The 25,146-nt window shown below is 47.6% G+C and overlaps 1 protein-coding gene across 2 annotated transcripts; it reads left to right on the top strand.

The window, feature by feature from the left end:
* Positions 1-933: 933 nt before the first annotated feature.
* TNFRSF25 (TNF receptor superfamily member 25) lies at positions 934-23,163 on the top strand. 2 transcript variants are annotated; one of them, XM_081201644.1, is made up of 9 exons: positions 934-1,446; positions 14,197-14,349; positions 15,647-15,721; positions 15,931-16,089; positions 17,001-17,082; positions 19,156-19,215; positions 19,452-19,495; positions 20,893-21,036; positions 22,436-23,163. In XM_081201644.1, the coding sequence occupies exons 3-9, from the start codon at positions 15,652-15,654 to the stop codon at positions 22,807-22,809; spliced, it is 933 nt and encodes a 310-aa protein (XP_081057770.1). In that variant the 5' UTR covers positions 934-1,446; positions 14,197-14,349; positions 15,647-15,651; the 3' UTR covers positions 22,810-23,163. The 2 variants fall into 2 exon arrangements, with proteins under 2 accessions (XP_081057770.1, XP_081057769.1); XM_081201643.1 differs by having other exon boundaries at positions 14,169-14,349.
* The last annotated feature ends 1,983 nt before the right edge of the window (positions 23,164-25,146 follow it).

Genomic DNA, 25,146 nt, shown 5'->3' with positions numbered 1-25,146 from the left:
TTCTGTTTTATGGGTGTGTGTGTGTGTGTGTGCAATGGAAGGTGGGGGTGGAGGAGAGAAATCTGTGTGGAGTTATTATTGGTACTACTGTATTATTTATTAAATTTATATTCCGCCCTTCATTGAAGAGCTGTTTGGCGGTGGGACGGACTCCCTGCTTGGGAAGGTTTTTCAGTAGAGGTTGGATGACCACCTCTCATCAATGCCTTAATTGAGATTTCTGCATTGCAGGCGGTTGGACTAGATGGCCTTTGGGGGTACCAACTCTATGTTTGGAACTTCATGGGGCAGTTTACAACATGGAGCACATACTAAAAAAAAGACAATAACTTCAAACAAAGGCCTATTTGAAGAAGAACATTTTTGCCCTGCGCCTAAAGATACAGTACAAGGAAGGTGCCAGGCAGGCCTCCCTGGGGAGCGTATTCCACAAACAGGGAGTCACTGCAGAAGAGGCCCTGCTGTTGTGTTGCTACTCTGTCCTCACATGCATAGCCTCCAACATTTCTCCGAAGAAAATTCCAGAATGATAATGTTACTATTTATACCCCACACATCTTACTGGGTTGCCCCAGCCACTCTGGGCAGCTTCCAACATTGTAGAGCAGTCTCATGGGTGGCCAGACTTAAGCAGCCAGTTGCCTGTGTTTCTAAAGGTTGGGGGTTGAAGCAGCAGGAGGGGCAGGTGCCCATTTTTCTGCGCCTGACAAAGCTGTGGATGAAGTCCTTTGCACACACATGCACATTGATTCTTCTCTGTTTGAAATGCCGTGGCAGAAACAGCACGTTCCCTGCAACCCTAAGGGCTGACTCAGCTGCTCATCGAGTCACTCTTTCCAGGCCAGATTGATAATGCACTAATTTGCATAGCAGCGTCTTTCAAGGAAGCCCATTCGTGACAACGTCCTTTGCAGTTCGCAGAAGAAACTCATAATGGAAACGAGAAGTGCTTTCCCTTTTATTTCCCCTTTGCTCTACACCGCAGAGCTCTCGAAGCACTGCTCTAAATTGGGCGATGAATCAGGGCCCCTATCCACAGGGCCCCAGCATTGGGGGAGACCTCGGATCGAGTCCTGACGCTGCCCAGCTCCCTTTTTGCTGCCCCTTTCGCCCTGGTCTTGGATTTCCCGCGGACTTCTGAACGGTTCCTCTGAACAGCCACGCTCTTAAACAGACATTTCCTTCCTCCCACGGTGGTTTTGCCTGAAGGGCTTCCTTGTGATGGCTCTGCCCTCATTTCCCACCTGTCCGCTGGGTGAAATGTTGAGGACACCCTCTGCCCTCATTGCTTTCCCCAGGGCCTCCTTCTTGCCAGGCTGCATCCTCGGTGGCCTCCTGGTAGTCTCCAGTGGCCCCTGACAGCTGTTCCTCTGGGGATCCTTGCAGATAATGGGCTCCTCATCCCGGACTTGAATGATGAGGTGGCAGCGACCCGCTGCTGCTGTGGTAAGTAGACAAACGCAGGGAGGGCAAGTTTTGCAGGGGGTCGACAAGGAAACTGGCAATATTCTAACGCAGTCCTACAAACCTACGGGGTCTGGCTGCCACTTGGGAATCTGAGTGCTGTTCTGGGGTCCCATGCCCATGGAAGGAGATTGTGGAGCTGGGTTAAGGTTCAGAAACGCTGCCATGGAAATGTTCCGGGGGCTACATTGACTAATGCTGTAGCATTAGTAGTCATAGAAGCATAGGTTTGTGAGGTCGTCAAATGGGTTCTTGCTAGCAGAGGGCTGCTGCACTACATAGAAAGGTTGCAGCATTTTGGACTTTTGAGTTTAGAGGAAAGGTAAGAGGCGATTTGATGGAAGCGAATGAATTAGGCCTGGCATGGAGAAAACACAGAGAGAAAAGTTTTTCTCCCTCTTTCACAACACGAGAACTTGTGGATATTGAAGCAGAATGTCGGAAGATTCGGGACAGAGAAAGGAGAGTCCTTCACACAGTGCATAGTTAAACTATGGAACTCGCTGCCTCATGAAGCAGTGATGGCCACCAACCTGGATGGCTTTGAAAGAGAGGGCTATCTGTGTCTACCAGCCGCAATGGCTTCTGAATTTGTGCTTCTGAATACCAGTTGCTGGAAACTGCAGGAAGGGAGAATGTTCTTGGGCTCAGGTCGTGCTTTCGGCCTTCCCAAATAGGCATCTGGTTGGCCACTGTGAGAACAGGAAGCTGGACCAGGCGAGCTATTGGCCTGATCCTTTTCTTAAGTTCTGGGACGGCCCTATTGTTAGGCAGAATGAGGCAGCTGCCTCAGGCAGGACATAATGGAGAGTAGCCTGGAGGTGTTGGAGGATGAAGGTATAGATTCTCATTTGCTGGGGTAAGTGGGTCACTGCCCAACCAACCTCAGTCAACTTGCATCTACCTGCCTTCTTGCAACCAGTCCACACTGTGGCCCTGACTGCCAGCTTCCTCAGCCTCAGGGTTGTCTCCCCCTGCCCCCCCTACAACTCAGCAGGAAGGAGGATAGGGACAAAACCAGAATGAGTTGGCTCTGTTTATCATGGGGTCTAGTGCCCCCTACTGTTGGACTCCCCACTTTTCTTCCTACAAGCCCCAATGGGCACCAGCCACCACTGGGGCAATGCGGGACAGGGAACTTTTCCTGAAACCCCAAAGCTAGCTCCAGGGGCAGTAGAAGACATTGACTCATCTCTGGCGCTGAGACTGGTTTCAGCTGCAAGCCAGGTCAGTTTGTGCATGTGGAAGGGGGTGGGGGCTGTCATTTAATCCCCCCCCCCAGCAAAGCAATGGCTCTCTTGCTAGTGACATGCCCCATGATTTTCATATTATAGCATTAGTTTAGGTGGTGGTGTCAGCACTCTGGAGGGGAAGGTTTATTAAATGACCTGCCAGGATCCCCTACAATTGTCAAGTGGTCCAAAAAATATTTGAAGATCTGTTATTTAAAGGTGAGAATAAGAGGGAAAGCTTGTAATGGTTTGTGGGTTGTGTGTGTGTGTCTAATGTAAAGATTGTTCCACCTTCAAGGCGATGCAACTTTTTCTGAGGGTGAGGAGCAGAGGACGCAAAACTTGGAGGAAGTTTCCAGTTGTGCTATGTAGCTTTTTTATATATATACTGAGATGCTCATCTCCAAATTCACGGTCTGAGTTTTGGAACTGAAATTTGACAAGCAAAAACACAATGGATTGTATATAGAACTAGTCCTACTCAGAGTAATGATAACTGCTAAGGCTAGAAGAGTTGCTTGGAGCAGCTTGCAGGTAAAAAGCAAAAACAACCCCTGGTTATTATTTTGCTGAAAACAGCAGTGGCATCAATATTGCAGAGAGCAGCACCCACCACCAATACATTAACCAGCAGCAAGAGAATCAAACTCCTGCATTAAAAAAGCGAAAACTTTTTCTCCATTGCCTCCAGGAGGACACTAATAAAGACTGGCTCCCCTCTACTCGTCACAAGACATTGTGACGGGGCTTTTGGGCCCTGGCTTTTTAGACAGATAGGTTCTGAAATGTTTGATTGGCAGGTGTGGATTTGCTGATGTTGGCACAATGCAAGTGGGGAATGTTTGACATCATCACAATTCTCAGAGGAGAAGTTGGAGGAGCAGGTCCCTGGGTGGGATGGGGTGGGGGGTTATTCATTTCAGCTCTGCTCTTGCCCACGGTGATGCGCAATCTGTCCCGCTTTGTGTAGGAGGGCTTTACAAGAACAGGGCTGGTGCAACCACAACAAGGCCTCTTCTGAGGTCATGGGGTTTTTGAGGATGGCAAACGTAAGAGAGAGGAAGGGGGTGGGGAAGGAGGAGGAGGAGGAGGAAGGCTGATGGACCTGATATTTCTATATACTATCAGCATCTCATCTGCTGCGTTTGTGTGTTGGGATGGAAGGGTCTGTAAATTTCAGGTACCTCAATTTCTCATTTCCCCCATCATAAATTCAGTTCTTCGCATTTTGCAGCCATATGTGGTGTGTTTATTTTAATTGTCATGAAAACTCACCAGCGTTTTAGTGCTAATTTCTCCCAGCAAAACACCACCTTCTTCTTCTTCTTCTTCTTCTTCTTCTTCTTCTTCTTCTTCTTCTTCTTCTTCTTCTTCTTCCTCTTCCTCTTCCTCTTCCTCTTCCTCTTCCTCTTCCTCTTCCTCTTCCTCCTCTTCTTCTTCTTCTTCCTCCTCCAAGCTTTTCCCCCTAATGGAATGCATTTTGTCTGCTAATTTCACTAATTCCTTCATTTCTACACACCCTTTCCTCTAATATATGCATTTTTATAAACACTGGCTGGAGAGCCACATTGCAAAATTCAGATCAGTGCGGATTTAAAAAAAAGGAGAGCTGTGTTCCATCGGTTCCTGTTTGTTTTCACCCCCCAGCAAAGGCAAGCCCGATATATTTGGCTTTAAAGCCAAGTGGAATTGAATTTTCTCTCCATCTCTAGTAGGGGGTGGAATACTTAAAGATCAAGGCAAAGACTGGACTGCACATTAGTACATGTGAAAAAGGATCTCGCGTGAACCAGCAACGTGCTGCCACGGCTAAAAAAGCAAATGTGGTCTTTGGCTGTGTGACAGAATCATCACATCCAGATCATGAGAAGTAATAAGCCTGGCTGAGTTGTTCCTACCATCTTGCAACAGGGAGAGCGGGAGAAACCCCTCTCCTCCAAGACCCTCAGGTCCCCATCACTGTTCCTGCAGTGCCCCACCACTTCGGGGGCTGGACCTCTACAGCAGCAGGCCTTTGTTGCTAAAGTCGGTTCCTCGCAGGAGAACACAGGAGCTCTTGCCTCGTCTGTGGGATTTGGAATCCTGTGTGGGGTGGTCAGAAGGCTTGGAGACGCTTAGCCTGGAGAAGAGGTTCCAATATCTGCTCAGATATTGGCTTTCTGTTGCTCCAGAGCCCAATAGGTGGAAACCACACAGAAACAAGATTTTGACAAAATGTTAGGAGAAACGTCTTCATGGTACAAGCTGTTCAACACAAGAAGGGGCTGCCTTTGCTGCTGCTGGTGAAGTCCTTTGCTGCAGGTATTTAAGCTTCCATTGCCTCCTGCATTGCAGACCCTGACTTGCACCCGGGGTGGGGGTTGGACTCAGGGCTGGATTATCCATTAAGCAAAATAAGCACATGCTTAAGGCATCAAGGGAAGGGTTGGGCGACACATAAATTTTCCATTGCTAGGTTTTAACATTAACGGTCCCAAATTGCTCAGCTGAGTGTTCATTTTCTCAGTCGAAGTCTATTACAAATCCCAACAGGACAACTAGGCAACAAGGCGGACTGCATGCCTTGTCCCTGCTAAGTATAGAAGCAGATGTGTTATGTGAGATTAGTTTCGAGGGTCTGATTAAAGACTTTGCAATTAGAAGAAGTGGGAGAAAAAAATTCAAATATTAATGAAGTAGAAGTTTACCAAAAATAATCATTATTTTCCAACATAATAATAATAATAATAATAATAATAATAATAATAATAATAATAATAATTTTTATTTGTACCCTGCCCTTCCCGGGCAGCTAACACCAATAAAATCACAGTAAAAACATAATAGGGGGGAAGGGGGGGGGAAAGAAACGAAAAAACCCCACAATTTAAAATACAGGTTAAAATGCAATTTAAAATGCAGCCTCATTTTAAAGTAGCTGATAAATCAAGACCATGAGGGAAACATAAGGGTCAGACCAAGTCCAAACCAAAGGCCAGGCGGAACAGCTCTGTTTTGCAGGTCCTGTGGAAAGATGTCAAGTCCCGCAGGGCCCTAGTCTCTTGTGACAGAGCGTTCCACCACGTCGGTGCCAGTGCTGAAAAGGCCCTGGCTCTAGTTGAGACCAATCTAACCTCCCTGAGGCTCGGGACCTCCAAAGTGTTGTTACTTTGTTACTTACTGTAGGTTTCGTTTCATTTCAGAAACTAAAATTTTATTTTACGGTTTGCTATTGTTTATATTTTGAAATAGATATATATGGGGACACCAAAATCTGCGTTAGGCCTTCTAAAGGTATTAATTTGGCCCAAGAGGCAGTCTTTTACTGTGGGGATTTAATCTGCCACCACCTCCTGTACTGCAAACCCTGACTTGCACCTGGGGTGGGAGCGGGCTAGACTAAATGACTGCTAAGGACCTCCAACATGATGATTCTTTTCTTCTCCACTGGGGTTTAATTCCTTCCCCAGGCAAGTCAGACCCCGAACCTTGACGCTTTGGGGCCAAATACACTGTTTCCAGGAAGGTAAAGGATACCAAGAGATCCTTCAGGGAAAGGGCACAATTATTCTGGTAAAGAGCTGCCTCAGCAGCCCTCATGGCTTTTTCTTATCAGTCCTGGCTTGTGGTTGCAGTGCCATCGAAGGCGCAGCACATCCTGCCTGCTGAGATATTGCTTCCGGGCTTCAATACTGGGTCCCTAGGGCAGCCGCCTCCAACTCTGGTGCCCTCCTGAGACAGCTGGATTCCTACTGATGGAGCACTTGGTTAGTAGGCATGATGGCGAAGCTCTGTCTCCGCAGCAGGAGGGAGCAATGCATCTCCCTCCTGGGAGCACCAGTTTCTGGAAACGGCGGGGTGTGTGTGGAAGTTCTCTGGTGCTTGAATCCGGCTTGTGGGTTCCCCACAGGCCTGGCAGCAGACCCAGAGCACAACAGCAGCACTCTCCCCTCCTGCGGTTTCTGGCAACAGGTATTCAGAAGCATTTGCCGCCTCTGAGCGTGGAGGCAGAGGAGAGCTATCATGGCTAGTAGCCACTGAGAGACTGGTCTTCCAGGAATTTCTCTAATTCTCTTTTAAAGCCATCCAAGATGCAGACCCTCCAAGTGCCCCTATTTTCCAGGGACAGTCCCGGATTTACAGATGCCGTCCCGGTTTCTGATTTGATCCTGGAATGTCCCGCTTCTCCTTGGGAGAAAATGGGAATGTTCCCATTTTCATTGGAGAAATAGTAGAGGGTATGGAGTTATGCGACCCCCGATTCAAGGAGATAAGTAACTCTACAACCTTTAGAAGACATATGTATAGGGAAGGTGTTTTTAAAAATGTTTGTTATATTTTTATATATGTTGGAACCTGTCCCGCTGCCACACAATTTCTGTTCTCATCCTGAGGTAAAGTTTTTAACCTGAGGTACTTCCTGGTTAGCGGAATCTGTAACCCGAAGTGTTTGTAACTCGAGGTGTTTGCAACCCGAGGTACCACTGTAATAACTTTTTTATTATTATAGACAAGGAAGTCCCTATTTTCATTGGAGAAATGTTTAGAAAACATCTGAAGGGTGTCCCGTATAGGGAAGGTTTGTTTTTTTAAAAAAAGTTTAATGTTTTGTTATGCTTTTACGTATGTTGAAAGATGACAAGAGTGGCTGGGGTAAGCCAGTCAGATGGGAGGGGTATAAATAAAATTATTATTATTATTATTATGGAATAGGATGTCCCTATTTTCATAGGAGAAATGTTGTAGGGTATGAAGGTATCCTAACACATTCCTGCGTCCTGTGGCATGGAGTTCCATTGTTCAACTTTGTGCTGTGTGAAGGTCTTTCTGCTATCTGTCTGGAGTCTCCCAGCACTGGATATTCCACAAGTTTTAGCAATAAATGAGCAAGAACTAGCTGTGATTATTCAGTAAGCATGTGCAGAGTGCCAATTTATTTCTTATTCCTGGACTCTATTAGGAATGCCAGAAGCTGTGTCAGTCAGGCCACCTAGGTCAATATTGTCTGCAGTGACACGCAAAACGAGTGCTGTACCTTGGTTTAAGAACAGTCCGTTTTAAGAACGATTTGGTTTACGAACTCCACAAAACCGGAAATAGTGTGCCAGTTTGAGAACTTTACCTCAGTCTAAGAACGGAATCTGAACGGTGGAAGGGCACCGGCGGCGGGAGGCCTCATTAGGGAAAGCATGCCTCGGTTTAAGAACAGTTTCAGTTGAAGAACGGGCTTCCGGAACAGATTAAGTTTGTAAACCAAGGTACCACTGTACCCATGAGCCGTTATCCCTTCTCCTATTAGAATTATAGAATGGTAGAGTTATAAGGGACCCCAAGGGTTGTCTAGTCTGACCCCCTGCAACGCAGGAATCTTTTGCCCAATGTGGGGCTTGAACCCACAACCTTGAGATTAAGAGTCTCATGCTCTGCTGATGGAGCTAAATAAGTTACACCCAAAGCGTGTTTGGGGTCTGTGTTGCTCTGAGCCCTGTTATCAGCTGGGCTGGCTGTTGGGGCTGTTGTGGTGACAGGGCGAGTCATTGACCTCAAACATAAATTTCAGGTTATGGTGAGGAGTCATTTGGATTGCGACAGGCAAGACGTTGGTGGGCAGGCAGCTCTCAGCTGTCTCATCACAGACGCAAGGCCGTGTGGCGTGCCTTTTCCCCTTTCCCCTTTGCAAACTTTATCGGAGTATGCTGGCAAACACCCACACCGCCAGGGTGACGCTGAACGGGGCCTTATCGGCGCCGCGCGCTGGGAGTGAGTGGGAGGGTGCTTTTGCGGGCAACTCGCGGTGTTTCCCCTGTCATATCAGATAAGGTCAACTCAAGGAGCTTTGAAAAATTACCAGCCTTTAAGAAAAGCACCACCAGAGCAGCAGCAGCAAGAGGAACTACGATTCCGATCTCTTCTGCCTGTGAGATGAGCGAGAGCAGATGCTCGAAAGGCCTCGCAGGTTAAAATAAGGGGGCTTCCTTGCAACACCCCCGTTCTTGTACCAAGAATCATTCCTCATCATTGTACATTTCCCCTGTAGCAGCTCTGCTCTGCTTTCTAAATACCAGTTACTGAAAATTGTGTGTGTGCACATACACTTTCATGCTTAGGTGTACAGACCCTCCAAGTGCCCCTATTTTGCAGGGAACATCCCGGATTTACAGATTTACAGGTTTCTGATTTGATCCCGGAATGTCCCGCTTTTCTTTAGGACGTCCCTACGCGGGTGGTGCTGTGGGCTAAACCAGTGTTTCCCAACCGGTGTTCCGCGGCACACTAGTGTGCCGCCAGACGTTGCCTGGTGTGCCGTGGGAGGGAGGCGGGCGAGTCGGGCGGCGAGAGGCAGGGCGGCGAGGGCGAGGAGAGGCCGCCCAGCACGGGGCTCTCGCCGTCTGGCTGCCTGCGTGGCGCTGACGTCACGGGGCTGTAACGTCGAAAGAAACCCGGGAATCCAGGCTGCAGACAGCCAAACTTCGCCTTTTCTCTATGGGCAGCTTTCATCCTATCATATGCTAATACGTCTACGGTTGAAGCTGCGGAAGGGCGGAAGTTCCTGTGGGGAAGAACCGTCCGGTGAGCCCCGCGATCTTGGGAAGCTGAGTTCCCCCCTCGAGAACCGCCCCTCTCCCGCCGCCCTTCTTCTTCTCCGCTGCCCGCGTATGGTCCCGCCGCGTAGCATCCTCTCAGCACCCAGAGCCCGGGGGGCTTCCTGCTTGCCATGGCGAGCGGCAGCAGCCTGGCGGCGGTAGCTGGCCTCGCAAAAGGGCCCCTTTGCGCCCGCCGGCCGCCTGTCGGCCGCCTGCTCCTGGGAGTGCCGGGCGGACCTGGCGGGAGTCCTGCGCCTCGTCCCGGAGGGGGAAACCGACGCCTGCGAGCCCCTGGGACCCCCGCTGAACGGGTGAGGAAGGCGCCCGAGACTGGGGGGGGGGATACACACGCCCCAGGTCGCGGGCCTTCCTGTTCTCTGGAAGGAGCCCCGGGAGCCGTGGGAAGGAGGCGAGGGGCAGCCGAGACGGGGCCTCGAGGGGCTTGGCGGGGGGCTGCCCCTCTTCCAGACACCCCCCAACCCCCCAGAATGACCGCCAAATGCTGAACAAGCATCAAACAACCACAGAGGCTTCCGCATCGTGACTCAGCGGGCAGAGTGTAGGTGTGTTTTTGCACGAAAAGGATCCCAGGCACATCAGTTCCCGGCGTCGATCCCTGCCTTGTAAACCTTGCAGAGCTCCTGCCCTCCAAGTGCAGACCCGCCGCTGTCAACTTTTTCCACATTGAACCCAAACACATTGCACTTGGGGGACCAGCTTCTTAAATCTTTGGCCATATAGTTTGCACGGTTGCACTTGGCACTGCGACCCAATTTGGATCAATTGGAAGACCAGTGGGTGTAGCAGCAGCCTGGCAAGAATAGGCTCTTGTCCTCATTCCACTTTTTCAATCCACCCTTCCCCCTCTGGGGTAGCTTTCTTACTTGCTCTAGAACAGTGGTTCCCAACCTTTTTTTGGGCCATGCCCCACCTAAACATCTCTAAAATCCTGCCCCCCCCATGACGTATAATTCTTATTATTCAAAAAGTGAATAAGTAAAAAGTGACCTTTCCCCATCTGGCATGGTGGTGTGCCTCGAGATTTTTTTCATGAAACAAGTGTGCCTTTGCCCAAAAAAGGTTGGGAAACACTGGGCTAAACCACAGAGCCTAGGACTTGCTGATCAGAAGGTTGGCGGTTCGAATCCCTGCGATGGGGTGAGCTCCCGTTGCTCGGTCCCTGCTCCTGCCAACCTAGCAGTTCGAAAGCACGTCAAAAGTGCAAGTAGATAAATAGGTACCGCTCTGACGGGAAGGCATTTCCGTGTGATGCTTTGGTTTGCCAGAAGCGGCTTAGTCATGCTTGCCACATGACCTGGAAGCTGTCCGCCAGCTCCCTCGGCCAATAAAGCAAGATGAGCGCCGCAACCCCAGAGTCGGTCACGACTGGACCTAATGGTCAGGGGTCCTTTTACCTTTACCTATTTTAATTGGAGAAATGTTGGAGGATATGGTGTTACGCAACCCCCAAACCAAGGAGATAAGTAACTACACAACCTTTAGAAGACATATGTACAGGGAAGGTGTTTTTTAAAATGTTTAATGCTTTGTTATATTTTTATATGTTTTGGAAGCCACCCAGAGTGCCTGGGGCAACCCAGTCAGATTGTTGTTGTTTAGTCGTTTAGTCGTGTCCGACTCTTCGTGACCCCATGGACCAGAGCACGCCAGGCATTCCTGTCTTCCACTGCCTCCCGCAGTTTGGTCAGACTCATGTTTGTAGTTTCAAGAACACTGTCCAACCATCTCGTCCTCTGTCGTCCCCTTCTCCTTGTGCCCTCCATCTTTCCCAGCATCAGGGTCTTTTCCAGGGAGTCTTCTCTTCTCATGAGGTGGCCAAAGTATTGGAGCCTCAGCTTCACGATCTCCAGTCAGATTGGGAGGGTATAAATACAGTGGTACCTCTGGTTACGAACGTAATTCGTTCCGGAGGTCCATTCTTAACCTGAAACCGTTCTTAACCTGAGGTACCACTTTAGCTAATGGGGCCTCCCGCCACCACCCCACCACTGCCGCATGATTTCTGTTCTCATCCTGAGGTAAAGTTCTTAACCCAAGGTACTTCAGGGTTAGCGGAGTCTGTAACCCAAAGTGTTTGTAACCTGAGGTGTTTGTAAACCGAGGTACCACTGTAATGACTTTTTTATTATTATAGAATAAAGGTAAAGGGACCCCTGACCCTTAGGTCCAGTCAGGACCGACTCTGGGGTTGCAGCGCTCATCTCGCTTTATTGGCCGAGGGAGCCGGCGTACAGCTTCCGGGTCATGTGGCCAGCATGACAAAGCCGCTTCTGGCGAACCAGAGCAGCGCACGAAAACGCCGTTTTCCTTCCTGCCAGAGCGGTACCTATTTATCTACTTGCACTTTGACGTGCTTTTGAACTGCTAGGTTGGCAGGAGCAGGGACCGAGCAACAGGAGCTCACCCCGTCGCAGGGATTCGAACCGCCGACCTTCTGATCAGCAAGTCCTAGGCTCTGTGGTTTAACCCACAGCACCACCTGCACCCCATTATTATAGAATAGGAAGTCCCTATTTTCATTGGAGAAATGTTGGAGGGAATGGGTGTTTCTTGTGGGTTTCCCAACAGGGCACCTGATTGGCCACTGTGACACTCAAACCCCTCCTCCGCCACGGATTCATACAAATCAAGGATTCTGATGAGGCACTACAAATCCTCCAATGGGGACTGGGTGATGACAGCCTTACATTTTTATGTATATAGGGAGATATCGCTGAAGGTTCTGCCCCAACAGTGGTGGACCTGGTTTCCTGTGTGCTTCTGAATGCCATTTTCCAGAAGCCACAAAAGCGGAGGTTGCTCTTGTGTTTGGGTCCTATCTGCAGGAATCCCACAGGCATCTGGCTGGCCTCCTGCAAGAACAGCATGCTGAACTAGATGGGACGCTGGCGTAACCCAGCAGGCTCTTTTGATGTTTTTATGCCCTCCATGGTGCTGGTCTTCAGCTCTCATTAGCCCCAATCAGCTTAGCCTATAGCAGGCTTCCTCAACCTTGGCCCTCTAGATGTTTTGAGACTACAATTCCCAGCATCCCTGACCACTGGTCCTGCTAGCTAGGGATCATGGGAGTTGTAGGCCAAAAACATCTGGAGTGCTGAGGTTGAGGAAGCCTGGCCAATGGGAGCCTGGCCAAGGAGGCTAATGGGAGCTGAGCATCTGGACCACAGAATCATAGTGTTGGAAGAGACCACAAAGATCATCTTGTCCAACCCCCTGCAAAGCCCAACTTGGGGCTCGAACCCACAACCCTGAGATTAAGAGTCTCGTGCTCTACTGGCTGAGCTATTTATGGTGACTCCAGCATTCCTGTTGTACCCAGACTTCAACCCTACAATTCCCAGAATACAACCCTACAATTCACCTGTCAATCCCTCCTCGCAGGGAACTCTCAGCACTTTTAACAAATGACAGTTCTCAGGATTCTGTGGGGGAAAGTCATGACTGTTTAATGTGGTATGATACTGCTTTATATAGAGCAGATTTGGCCCTAGGTTCCAGGCAAAAGAGACATCAGCACCACCTGGTGGGCATAGCGTTCCTTCACATAATGCAGGTTTCAGTGACTGCTGTCACTGCTGCAAAATTCGGGATTTGTTGGTTGGGATTGCAGCCTACCTCGATAGTTTGATTTCATGTGTCTGTATAAACTCTGGTGGATCTCATTTCCCTCACTGAGGCATCAGGCAAAGGACAGTTTAGCATGCTGTTGACATTTTGGTCTTTGTCTCCCGGGCTGAAGAAATTCAGGCTCCCTCCACAAAGTTATTTGTGTAATGCAGCATTTTACTTCGTAAATGGATATTTTATAAAGAATATGGTCACACGTGCACCTCTACTGGAATGTAACGCTCAAGCTAATTTATGCTTTAAATGTTTGCGATCGACGTGACTTTGGGGTTGTCAGCTTGAAATCCTAGGACATTAGCAGGTATATTCCATGTTGGGGGGGGGGGAGAAACTGCAATAATGAGGGATGGCATCACCTTCCCAATCACCTTCTCAATCCAGCCCATGGATGATCCTGGAATCAGCGTGTTTTTACATGAGTAGAATGTGTCCTTTTATGTGATATGCATCTCTGGGTTATTTGTGGGGCATAGGAATTCGTTCATATTTCCCCCCCAAAATATAGTCCGGCCCACCACATGGTCTGAGGGACGGTGGACCGGCCCACGGCTAAAAAAGGTTACTGACCCCTGGCCTAACCCCACTTACCTAAGCCCCATAGAATTTTGAGTGTTACGCTTCTGATTTGAGTGCCACACTTCCATTTTGAGTGCCACAGTTCCGTTTTGAGTCTTACGCTGAGGTCTGTCTGTTTTTGCTATTTATTTTGCGTTTTTGTTTTTGCAGCTTTTTTGTTTTGTTTTTGTGACTGTGTAGAACCCAGTTCGGCTACTGATTGATTGATGGATTGAGTGACTTCAGTACATTGTTTATTGCTTTCATTTTATGCATCAGTGGTCTCGTTAGATAGTAAAATTCACGTTAAATTGCTGTTTTAGGGGTTGTTTTTAAAAGTCTAGAACGAATTAATGCATTTTGCATTACTTTCTATGGAAAGTGTGCCTTGGTTTTGGAACACTTTGGTTTTGGAACAGTCTTCCGTAACGGATTAAGTTTGAGAACCAAGGTACCTCTGTATGTAGATTTTTAATATGTGGATATTAAAAAATAACAACAGCAGCAGCAGCAGCAGCAGCAAAGTCCATTGTAAAGAACTAAGCAATTGCAGCAAGATTCTGTTCTGTGATGCAGCTGAATGGGCAGACAGGAGAAAATCTGTTTGATAGTCCCTCTTCAAGGGATTCCCCAGGCATCCCTTCCATAGCAGTCAAGCCTCCAGAGCTGCTGCACAGGCTCTTTCTCTCCATCTTTCCTCTTTCAGGCCTTTCTGATGACTCTCTTGACCTCAGCCTGCAGCTCCAGAAATCTGGGTAACACAACTCAGGGCGAGCTCATAAGGACGCTTCGGAAACAAGGGACCCCAAGGAGCCTGTGGAGTTCGGAACAAGAGGTGCTGATTCGCAACGGGCGGGAGTCCACACCGCCACGAAGGTGCCCATATGGTAAGTGAGGGGGGGGGGCTGCAGGCCCTCTGCAGGGATGGAGCACTTTCAGTCCGGCTGGGGTTCCTCCTGAATCTTGTGGGCCTTGAAAATGTGGGGCGGGTGAGAGCTGGTAAAAAAACTACAGGGCCAGAAGGGGCCCCTGTCCCTAACTATCTTGCATATTCCTTCCTGTAGCACCTTGAAGACCAACTAAGTTAGTTCTTGGTATAAGCTTTCGTGTGCATGCACACTTCTTCAGAAGAAGTGTGCATGCACACGAAAGCTTATACCAAGAACTAACTTAGTTGGTCTTTAAGGTGCTACAGGAAGGATTTTTTTTTATTTTGACTATGGCAGACCAACACGGCTACCTATCTGTATCTTGCATATGTGTGTTTTTTGTAACGGTTAACAAAATAAGTATATGTCGTAGCTCAGTTGGTAATCTCACAGTCACGAGTTCGAGTCCCATGTTGGGCCAAAGATCCCTGCCTTGCAGGGGGTTGGACTAGATGGCCCTCGTGGTCCCTTCCAACTCTACAATTCTGTGTTCAACACATGCACAGTGCTGAATGATGGCTTGCAAGCATATGTCATGAACAGAGCATTTGTGAGTATTTCTGAGGCTTTCTTACTACAGAGGCTAGGGACCGCTGGATCAGGCCAATGGCCCATCTGGTCCAGCATCCTGTTCTCACAGTGGCCACCCAAATGCCCATTGTGGGAAACTGGCAAGCAGGACCCATGCACAAGAGCCCTCACCCCTCCGGTGGCTTCCACAAACATTGCTGCCTTCATCTGTGGAGGCAGAATGTAGCTATCATTGCGGCTAGCAGCCATCCATCAGTTGCCTTCTCCTCCATGAGTTTTGTCCAATCCTCTTTTAAACCCACTCAAGTTGGTGTCCATCATGGCCTCCAGTGGGAGAGAGTTCCACAGTTTAACTTTGAAGGACTTTGTTTTATCTGTCCCAAATCTTCCAACTTGGAGCTTCATGGGACATCTCTGAGTTCTAGTGTTATGAGAGAGGGAGAAAAACTTCTGCTCACTTTCTCAATGCCGTGTATAATTTTATAAACTTCTTCCTCGACTTTCCTCTAATCTAAAGAGTCCCAAACTCTGCAATCTTTCCTTGCATGTTTTCAAAAAAGAAAGCTGGGCTTTCCAGGAAAGGCTCGAAGGTTCGAAGCCCCCTTCGGCTCTCTGTGACCTTCGGCTCCAAAAGTAATTTATTTCTCACATGATGGATGATGTTCCCTTTCTGGAACATGGTTGTGGTTTTTTTAAATAGAAAATGTACATGCTTGTTTTGCAGGGAATATGTACTGGATATCACAAGAATGCGAAAAACCTGCAGACAGATGCTGTTTTGGGTGCGCATTTTGTGAAGGTAAGAATCCAGAGCGGGGTAGTTTGGGAGAGTTGGGCAGAGCTGGGGCAAGGCTGGGATGGAAGCTTTCCCCCCCCTTGCATGGAAGAAACAGGGAGGAGAGGGAAAGGGTGCTGAGTCCAGCCTCCTCTACTCATGCTTCCTTCCTGGACAAAACCTCCCAAAGATGTTTGATTTAATGTACAGTAAAAGCAAACTGATTAATCCAGATGCAAGCGACCAAGTCGTCGTGACACCCTGCAGAGACTTCCAGAACACAGTGTGCGGCTGCAAGTCGGGCTACTTTGAGGAGTCCAAGTATCCTGGCCACCTGGAATGCCAGAAATGCACAGACTGCTTGTCTATGAATCGGCAAACACAGCAGAACTGTGAGTATCCCAAAGCGCTCAATATCTGCCTTTGGATCACTGTTTCCCAAACAAGAGATAAATTAGCTACATAATTGAACAAGAGATAAATTAAGTTTTTCTTTTCTGCCCCCCCCCTTCTTGATAATTTTTATAGCATCAACCAAGTTACCAAAAAGAAATAGAAATGAATGAAATTAAAACTCACTGTGTGTGTGTGTGTGTAGGCAAGTTGTCACAATTGCCAACTAAGAGTACAGCTACGTGATGCCTGCATTGCAGGAGTTTGGATTAAATGGCCCTTAGGGTCCCTTCCAACTCTACAGTTTTATTTTTTTTTATAAAAAAATAGCAATTTCAACATAACAAAATATCAAAACATATCATATTCATTATTTCCCCCCCTTCCCGCCACCTCCCCATTGAACCTCTCCCCTCCCCCCGAGACTTCCCTCAGCTCCTCTCTGATTTCTCAACACATATTATTCTCTGCATATTGTAAAATTGTATACCGGTAAATCCTTATATTATCTGTCTATTATGTTAACAGTCAATAAATTTGTGTACTGTATGTTTATTCAAAACCTGCCAAGGAGTCCAATTCTTTTTGTTGTCTTTTTAAGTAATTTGTATACAATTCTATGCAGGATTTTGTCAGGGCTTTGTCGAGAAATTTAGGAGAAATGTGTGTTAAATGCTGAAGAATTAAAAATAAATAAATAAATAAATAAATAATGGCGAGCCGATGCAGAAATGTGACAAACTCAACATAAGATTGGAGAAATGGGAAACCAAATGAATCCAAAACTCGTGGCCTTGTCCAACCCTCCGAGAGAGAGGAGACTAGTAGAGCTGCAGTCAAATGGCTGGCTGTATTGAAATCCTAAACTGGTCCCGAAACCGATTACCATGGGGCTTCTCTTTCCTTGCAGGCTCCCAAAAGGCGAACACGGAGTGTGGAGACTGCCTGTCTGGCTTCTGCCTATCTGGAGAAAGCTGCCAGCCATGCCCAACGTGAGATGTCCTTGGTTGTTCTTGACATCCTTCCTCCATGGGGAATTCTGAGGGAGGGGAGGATACTAGAAGTGAGGCCTGGTTTTCCCTTTGGCTAAAGGTCTCCCAAGAGGGCTGCCACATTCTCAGCCATATTTTATTTAAAGGACCACACCAAAATAGGGCAGGGGATACTCTCTCTATTGTTCCTTGCTTATCAACCTCAGTTTCCTGGTTCCCTTGCTAAAAATTTGTGAGTGTGGGATTTGCTAGCCGTGTTCAGCACCTTCCCCTGAGGATCTCTGAAAGTTAAATCTTTGAGCACAGAACAGACCCATTCTGGACTCTTCCAGATAACTTTTTATTGAGCTTTCATCCTGATATGTTTTCCCATATACAAAATGGGCTGCTTATTGAGTATTCACTCTGATTTGTTTGCCTTGCACCAATGGATTGTGATCCTGCACTTTCCATTCCATTTCCCACCACTTTCCTTACTGCAAAAAGTCCAGGGTTGGTTTTTTGGGTTGTTGTTTTTTAAAAGCAGGTTTGTTGCAGCAAGTCAATTTCAGCTGCACAACCTGAATTTGATGTTCCATGACTGAATCCGACTTGCAAACAGCCGTCTGGAAGCAGCCCTGGTCTGCCATGCAAATTCATCACTGGCACCTGCCAGTCAACGCTACCCATTTAGGACTGTTTGATCACTGGTTCATTCTCTTTTTCAAGTATATTCCTTTGGAGAATCAGCCCTGGACTTTAAATTGTTGGCAGTCAGCTGGGTTGGGAAATAAACCAACATGGCGGGCAGCAAATGTAATGTCAATGGTGATGTGGACAGTAAGAATTCAATGAGAATTGCAATGTTCCAAGCTCATCCCTGTCTTCGTCATTTTAGTCAGTGGGTGCCAGTAAGCTCCACGTAAAATCTTTTGTAAATTTCTTTCATTTTTATGTATGTATTTATTTATTTTGCAAAAAGCAACCAATAATTTTTATCAAAATCATCACCATTAGTACCATATCCCCCATAGAGATTCAGGTAGGTAGCCGTGTTGGTCTGACACAGTCTAAATAAATAAATTAAAAAATTGTCCAGCAGCACCTTGGAGACCAGCTAAGTTTGTTCTGGGTATAAGCTTTCATGATGCACTTCAGTTACACTGAAACAGAAGTATCTGAAGAAGTGTGCATGCACACGAAAGCCTATACCCAGAACATACCCATAGAGATGCTGTGGATGAGTCTCTCTTAAATTCTCAAGTGCCCTTATGTTCTCTTTGACATACAACACAAAGCAACCCTCAACACATCATTTTCCTGTCCTTTGTAATGCTTGTACCCAGGCATAGCCTACAAATTCTCTCCATTCCTGCAGTTTCTTATTATGCTTACTGTCTCTGCGTTCTTAGTTCAGCTCCAAGCCCTCTCCAGCTCCCTCCTATCAGCTTGGAAGCCTCCGCCATTAACATATAAGTCCCTCTCCAAATGTCTCTGGTGTCCCCATTGCCACCACCATGGCCTTGGGCCTCTTTGTGGGCTCACGGCTGAGTTCTGCTCTACCCAGTTTTGGTGACCTTGAATGCTGAGGCCAGCCTTCCTCAACGTGGTGCCCTCCAGATGGTTTTGTATTGCAGTGCCCTTCCTCCCTTACCGCTCTTTTGTCATGTTGGCCAGGCTGGTGGGAATTGGAGAAAGCCATGTTGGGGAAACCTGGTTAGCATCCTTATCCCGTAGGGATGTGTTACCCCAAGCTAGACATTCTCCACCTTTTGTCCACCCCAACAGACCCCTTTCTTTCAGTCCCCTGCATTGCCACCCTTCTGTTTGGGGGCTTAAGCCCCACTGGTCTGCAATCTACAAGTGGAGCCTGTCCCTTTCTGTCTATGATCTGCTTGTCTCAAAACACACCTTGCTCCTGCACGTTGCCTACCAAATCGAACTCTATTCTGCTCACACCCACCATCTCTCACGCAGACATCGGAAGCTCTCCATCCCACCTCTTGCTTAGTTGACCTCAGGAAGCATTTCTGTAAGGACTGCCTTTAGATTTCAACAGACTACCTAGAAACTTATTTTATCTTTCCCCTTCAGAGCAAGAATGCGGTTTAACTCTGATTCCTCACGACTTCCGGTACCCACCACCCCAAGCAGGCAAGTCCCCACCTACCCCTCACAAAGTGATCTCTCCCTGAATCACTTTGTCATCACCCAATAAACAGGTCGCTGTGATGAAAGCAGGGGTGGTCAAAAGAAGCCTCTTCCCACCCCTTCCCTTTCCAACTGTAACACAACAGCCCTGCAGTGCGGCTTGGGAGAATTGTCTGGGAGAATGGGCTGCCTTTGTGGCCTATATTTACCTAAAGCACTTAATTCTTTTTGTCTTCCAGCAAGAGTCCCAGAACTGAAATCTGCGGCAAGGACTGTAAATTTGGTAGGTCATGGCAATCCCAGGATATGTCACTCCTGGTGTTATGAGCTCAGTTTAGTGTTTATTGGAGTGTGGGTGTGGGTAACCTCAGGGTCAGGGGCCAAATGCAGCACTCTGCCTGGCCCTTGCGAGTTTCCCCTGGTCGTGCCTCACAGTAGCCTGAACTTCGCACCTTCCTGGAGTACTTTGGCTTGACTGCAATGCGTCTATGGCCTGCGATTGCACCTTCTGCTTGCCTGGATGATGGAGAAAGGGGTGTTTATGTGCATGGAAACCTGTTTCTTGTGCAACTGAAACATAGCCTATGATAGGGCTGTCATATTTCAAGAAGTGAAAATATGGACGCAAACAAATTGTTGACTTTAAAAAAAAAATCCCCTCCAAAATGCAATTTTTTGGTTATGTTGCCGAAAATCCAGAACAAACTGCCGCTTTTTGGACATTCCCCCCAGATATCACTTCTGCCACTGAGATCCCAATTAATGTCTGGGAAAATCTGGACGTATGGCAACCGTAGGCTCTAAGATAGTAAAGTAAGAGTCACATTACTTGCCCCAGGTTCAGTCCTCAATGGCATCTTCAGGTGAAGCTTTACAACTGGGTTGGACAAATTTGTGAAGGAGAAATTAAATGTGTGTTACATTAGGGTTGCCATCCATCTGGGTTCAGCCATACATTGCCAGGATTCGGCCATCGGAAACAGTGTCTGGGGGGAAATCGCTTAAATGTCCAGGAAAATCTGGACGTACGGCAACCCATGTCAGAAGTGTAGATTTTGGCAAATTTCCTTAAAAATAGCTCAAAAACAACTTCTTCTTCTTCTTTCAACAACTGTTGCATCCAGATTTTCACTTTTTGAAATGGTTAAATGGGACCTCCATGCCACTTTTGTTCAGGTTGAGCCAGTACAGTACAGAGGTTAGGGTGTTCAGCTATGACCTGGGAGAGTCTAGGGTTCAAATCTCCACTCAGCCATGAAGCTCACTGGGTGACTTTGGGTCAGTCACTGTCTCTCAGTCTAACCAACCTCGCAGGGTTGTTGTGTGTGTGTGTGGGGGGGGGAGGTGAGGCAGAATCATGTATGCCACCTTGAACTTGAATAACAGTGAGACTGGAGAAGCCAGTATAAGTTGCAATTTCAGTTGCATTTGGGGAAACCGCTTGAGGCATCCATTGTGTTGAGCTCCTTCAACTGCTTCTGTTTGATTTGCTCATTGCGGACAGCTGGAAGTTTGTAAATTTGTGATAATATACCTGATTTTCAATGGGGGGAGGGTTTGAATAATTTCGATTGCAACTGTATGTGCCCATGCAGTGTGGTAGTACAATGTCTGGGGAGCTTGGCCAAGGCTAGGTGTTGGATTCCTCACTTTTTGGTCTCTTCCTGCGTGTCTTCTAAGCTATAGGTGTCTGCGGATGCTTGATGCTTCTGGCAGCGGCCTTCATTGTGTACTGTATAAGGAGATTTGCCCCCCATGCTGAGAAGAGCTACTCCACATCTCCATGCGTCCAGACTGGCCAGCCTACCAAACACCTTTGCAATGGTAATCCTAAGGTGGAAACAGGACCGGTCCTGCCATTTGGGTAGAGTGTTTAGGGGCTGTAGCTGCAGACCCTCCTCCAGTCCATTCACCTCTGTTGGGGATGGGAGCTGTGTGCCCCACAAGCCAACCATTTGCCCTCTCAGCTGGTTCACTGAAGTTCAGTAGCCCCAGGCTGTTGCTGAAGTAAGATTCAATCAGCGAGCCTGAACAGCTTCTACACATGGAACAGGGCAGGATGGGATCCTATCCTCTGCCTCAGGCAGAAAAATGTCTTGGGCTGGCTCTGAGTAGGAAAGTCCTCCCACGGGGTGGTCACATCCACCACACATGTAAAGTGCTTCAGACTGATTACAATATATAGATCAATCCGTATAAGTCCAGCTGTTGCAATTATACCCGTTTTGCAGATAAAGAACTGAGGCTGAAATAATAACAGCTCGCCTAAGCTGGCAAGGGAGTTAATGAAAAGAGTTCAATGCAGAGAGGAATTGACTGTTAAACCACTTGGAGAATTGTAGTTCTGTGACCGGGGGCGGGGGAGGGTCCTCTTACTGACTCCCAGCACCCTCCACAAACTACAGTTCCCAGGATTCTTTTCTCTCTCTCTCTCTCTCTCTCCAGTCATTTACCGTATTTTTCTGTGTATAACACACCTCCTATTTTGGGGGACTAAAAATTAAGAAACTGGGGGGAGATTGCCCCCATGTATAAGACTACCCCCCCTTTAAACATTATTTTTAAGTAAAAAAAACCTAGTCTTATACACAGAAAAGTATGGTATATTAAATCTCCAAAAATATTCCAGAACATTATGATTATAATTTTTTCAAAAAAAATGTATAAAGTTTCTTGACTTCCTACCCCTTTCCTGGTGTTCATTTTTTTTTACTCCATTTTATTAGCTGTTTTACAACACATGCATTTTTACTAGCTAAACTCCAGTATCATTAATCCACCGCTTATATTTCAAATGCTGCCATCCTCCCATCCTCCTTGGACACTTCATCATTATGGCCTCTTAATCTGGCAGTTAATTTTGCCATTTCAGCCCAGTCCATCATTTTCATAAGCCATTCTTCCTTCCTTGGTAATCCTTCCTCTTTCCACCTCTGTGCATATAAAGTTCTAGCTCCTATTACACTTCCCATAATTATTTTGAGGGATGCCATGACAATCTCAAATGCTTTAAATGTTCAGTGTGGACGGGCCCTTTTCCTAGCAACCTAACCACTAAAGGTGTAGCAAATATCATGTCCAGCTCATGCAGAAGCTCTCCAAGAATTTCGACGTGCCCATTGCTCTCGGAGACCAGTGTCTATGCCCCTTGAGACCTCCTGCTGCAGCTGGAAGATGCCCCCAGAGCCTTGCGGTTGTTAAAGCCAGGTCTTTGTTTTTGCAGGCACGGTGCTGATGCCCCCCCTATTTCTCCATTCAGAGCCTCCCGCCGCATCCCTCACCGAGAAAGAGAAACTGGTGAACGGAGCACCCCCGATCTGTGGTTTGCTGCAAGGCAGAAACATGTACGCCGTGATTGACGCTGTGCCAGTCCGGCGCTGGAAAGAGTTTGTGCGGGGTCTGGGCCTGCGCGACAGGGAGATTGAGCTGGTGGAGCTGGAGCACTCGCAATTCCGCGAGCAGCAGTATGAGATGCTCAAGTGCTGGTGCCAGCAGCAGCAGGGGCCCTCGACAGACGCCATCTTCACCGTCTTGGAGAGCATGCAGCTGGGCGGCTGCGCCCAGGAACTGAGAGAGCAGCTGCACGCCAACAGCTAGCAGGGGAGCCCCTGAGATGAGGTGGGGGCAAAGATCTGAGCTATGCCATTCCCCACCCCATCTCAGACAGACGCGCTGGGGCAAAGGAAACAGAGAGCTCCAACCTCATGGAAGGAGCACTGCAGGTGTAGAACTTTGCAGTGACATTGAAATCCTACTCCAGGTATTCTGGAACATGTGTAGTGCCTAAGACACTGAGCTGCAACCCAAGGATGATGCAGTTCCAGTGGCTATCCCAGGTGGCCTCTGAGATAGGGAGATAATACTTCATCCACCTTACATGCTGGTAGATGTAAAGTTTGCTGAGATTATGTACGTGAAATGCTTTGCACAGACTAAAATGCTCTAAGGTACTATTAGTGATTCAGCAGGACACCTTGCTACAAATTATGGCCAAGACTTTTGCCTCAGAGCTTGGCTGCCCACAGGAAGGATGAGACAACCAGAATACTTCTCTCCCACAGCCCCTTGCCCACCCACCACTCACCTCTCAGCCCTTCTGCAAGTTTCCTCTCAGTCAAACCACCCTTCCGATTTCTTCAGTGTCCAGCAGGGTTGAGCATTCCATGACTGAGCCTCCCCACTCAGGAGTTGGAATGTTCAGGAACATTCTGTGACCTCACAGGAGGTCACCCAATGGCTGGCAAGAGTGCCAGGAGCCTGTTTTGAAAAATGTATTTATGTGTTTTCACTATGTCAATTCTAACGCACTTTAACAACCAGGGGCTCGTGATTCTGAACCTGATTGAGCCCTGGAAAGATACACGTGATGGTCCCAGGAGCTCCTAGTTTTCCCACACCAGGAAGTCTGCAATTTGATTGGCTTTCACTGTTTTTTAATTTGTTAAGTGGCCAAACACAGGGCAATCTCCAGGCGTCTTGCAATCTATTTTAATCATGCACCAAATCCTATCAAATGCCCGAGTGAAGATGAGGGCTTAATCAGGTTCTAAGAAAATGTCAGTGTCGGCACCAGGCAGAGCTCACTTGGGAAAGAATTCTGCAGGTGGGGGGGTCACCACAGAAAAGGCCCTGTTCTTCACTGCCATGCCTTAAAACTCTCTCTGAGCCAGCCCACAGAAAAGGACCTCAGGTGATGTTCATAAGGGTTGTCAAGAGAATTGGTGGTCTACCTGCAGACTAAATAATGTGTCTGTAGGCCAGAGGGAGCTCAGCATAAGAACTTTAGTACAGCCTTCAGGATGAGGCCAATGGCCCATCTAGTCCAGCAACTTGTACACACCAGATGCCCTGGTAGTAAACCCTCAAGCACATATTTTGCATGGGGGGGCCCCCTCAGGTGCCGTTCCTGCCATCTCTAGGGGCTTTTGGGAAGACCCTTGCTGGAGACACTCCTGCCCATCAGCTAGGCGGACCCAAAGGTTTGGCTTCCTGTGTTTTTATGCATAGAAAGAAGAGAATAGACAGCTAGCTGTTGGGGACCCTCCAGCTTTCAAATTTCCGGTCTCGAGCAGCGAATTGGGATTCGAGGGCCGTCATCCAAATCCAGGATGCTGCAGTATTGCTATTTATGAAACATCCAGTTCTCTGCCATTTTTCTGGTGCTACATTTCCAAGGCCATTTTCAGAATTCCCTGCTGGTTGCAGCAACGGGGCACTCAAGCTGAGTTGTGAATATTGTCATTCAAATTTGAACTAGAGACTACCAGCTCTCGCGCTCTCTGCCATGGCCACTCCTTCAAAGCAAACACTGGAGTTGGGTGCTGGTTGAATGCTAAACTTCCTGGGCTTAGAGTTTTGTTTTGAACAATTGAGCGGTATATACATTTTGTTAAATAATAAAAAAAAGCTCCACACCTCCACCTACGACTCCCTTCCATTCTCCCTCTGTTCAAAAACCCTTTCCACCATGGCATCATTATTTCAGTTTCAGGAAATAAAGTAAAAAAAGAAATGATACACTCTACGTTATTAAATATTACTTCTGTGTCCAGAATAACAGTTGCCTGTTTTGTGTGTGGTTCATAGGCCCTTGATGGCTGATCCGGAGAAGGTTAGTTATCCTAGGTCCCATTGAATTCAGTGGAGGCAAAGTGAGTCACACAACAGGGGCATGGGGAGGAATTCTGGCTGGTTCATATATGCACACACATCTACCCAGTCCACTCCCTCTTAATTGCCACCCTTCAGCAACCAGGATGGCATAAAAATGTTCTTGCAGTTGTATCAGTGAAAGCAGAAGGGAGTCTGTGTAGAAGCGATTCCATCCTGAGGGAGAGGTCAAAAGCGAGAAAAAAAACGAAGGAAAGACCAGCTCGAAGAGGGACTTGCTTTTTAACAGCTGATAAGGTCAACATTCTGGGATCAAAAGAATCC

This window comes from Podarcis bocagei (genome assembly GCF_964188305.1).
Source record: "Podarcis bocagei genome assembly, chromosome: 7".
Lineage (NCBI taxonomy): Eukaryota > Metazoa > Chordata > Lepidosauria > Squamata > Lacertidae > Podarcis > Podarcis bocagei.
The sequence above is the reverse complement of the archived record's forward strand: the minus strand, read 5'-3'. Positions and strand labels throughout refer to the sequence as shown.

Coding starts and splice junctions, on each gene's coding strand:
- TNFRSF25 (XM_081201643.1), top strand. CDS start 1,414: ATGATGAGGTGGCAGCGACCCGCTGCTGCTGTG. Junction 15,722..15,930: donor TGGGTGCGCATTTTGTGAAG/GTAAGAATCCAG, acceptor TGATTAATCCAG/ATGCAAGCGACCAAGTCGTC. Junction 17,083..19,155: donor AGCTGCCAGCCATGCCCAAC/GTGAGATGTCCT, acceptor TTTCCCCTTCAG/AGCAAGAATGCGGTTTAACT.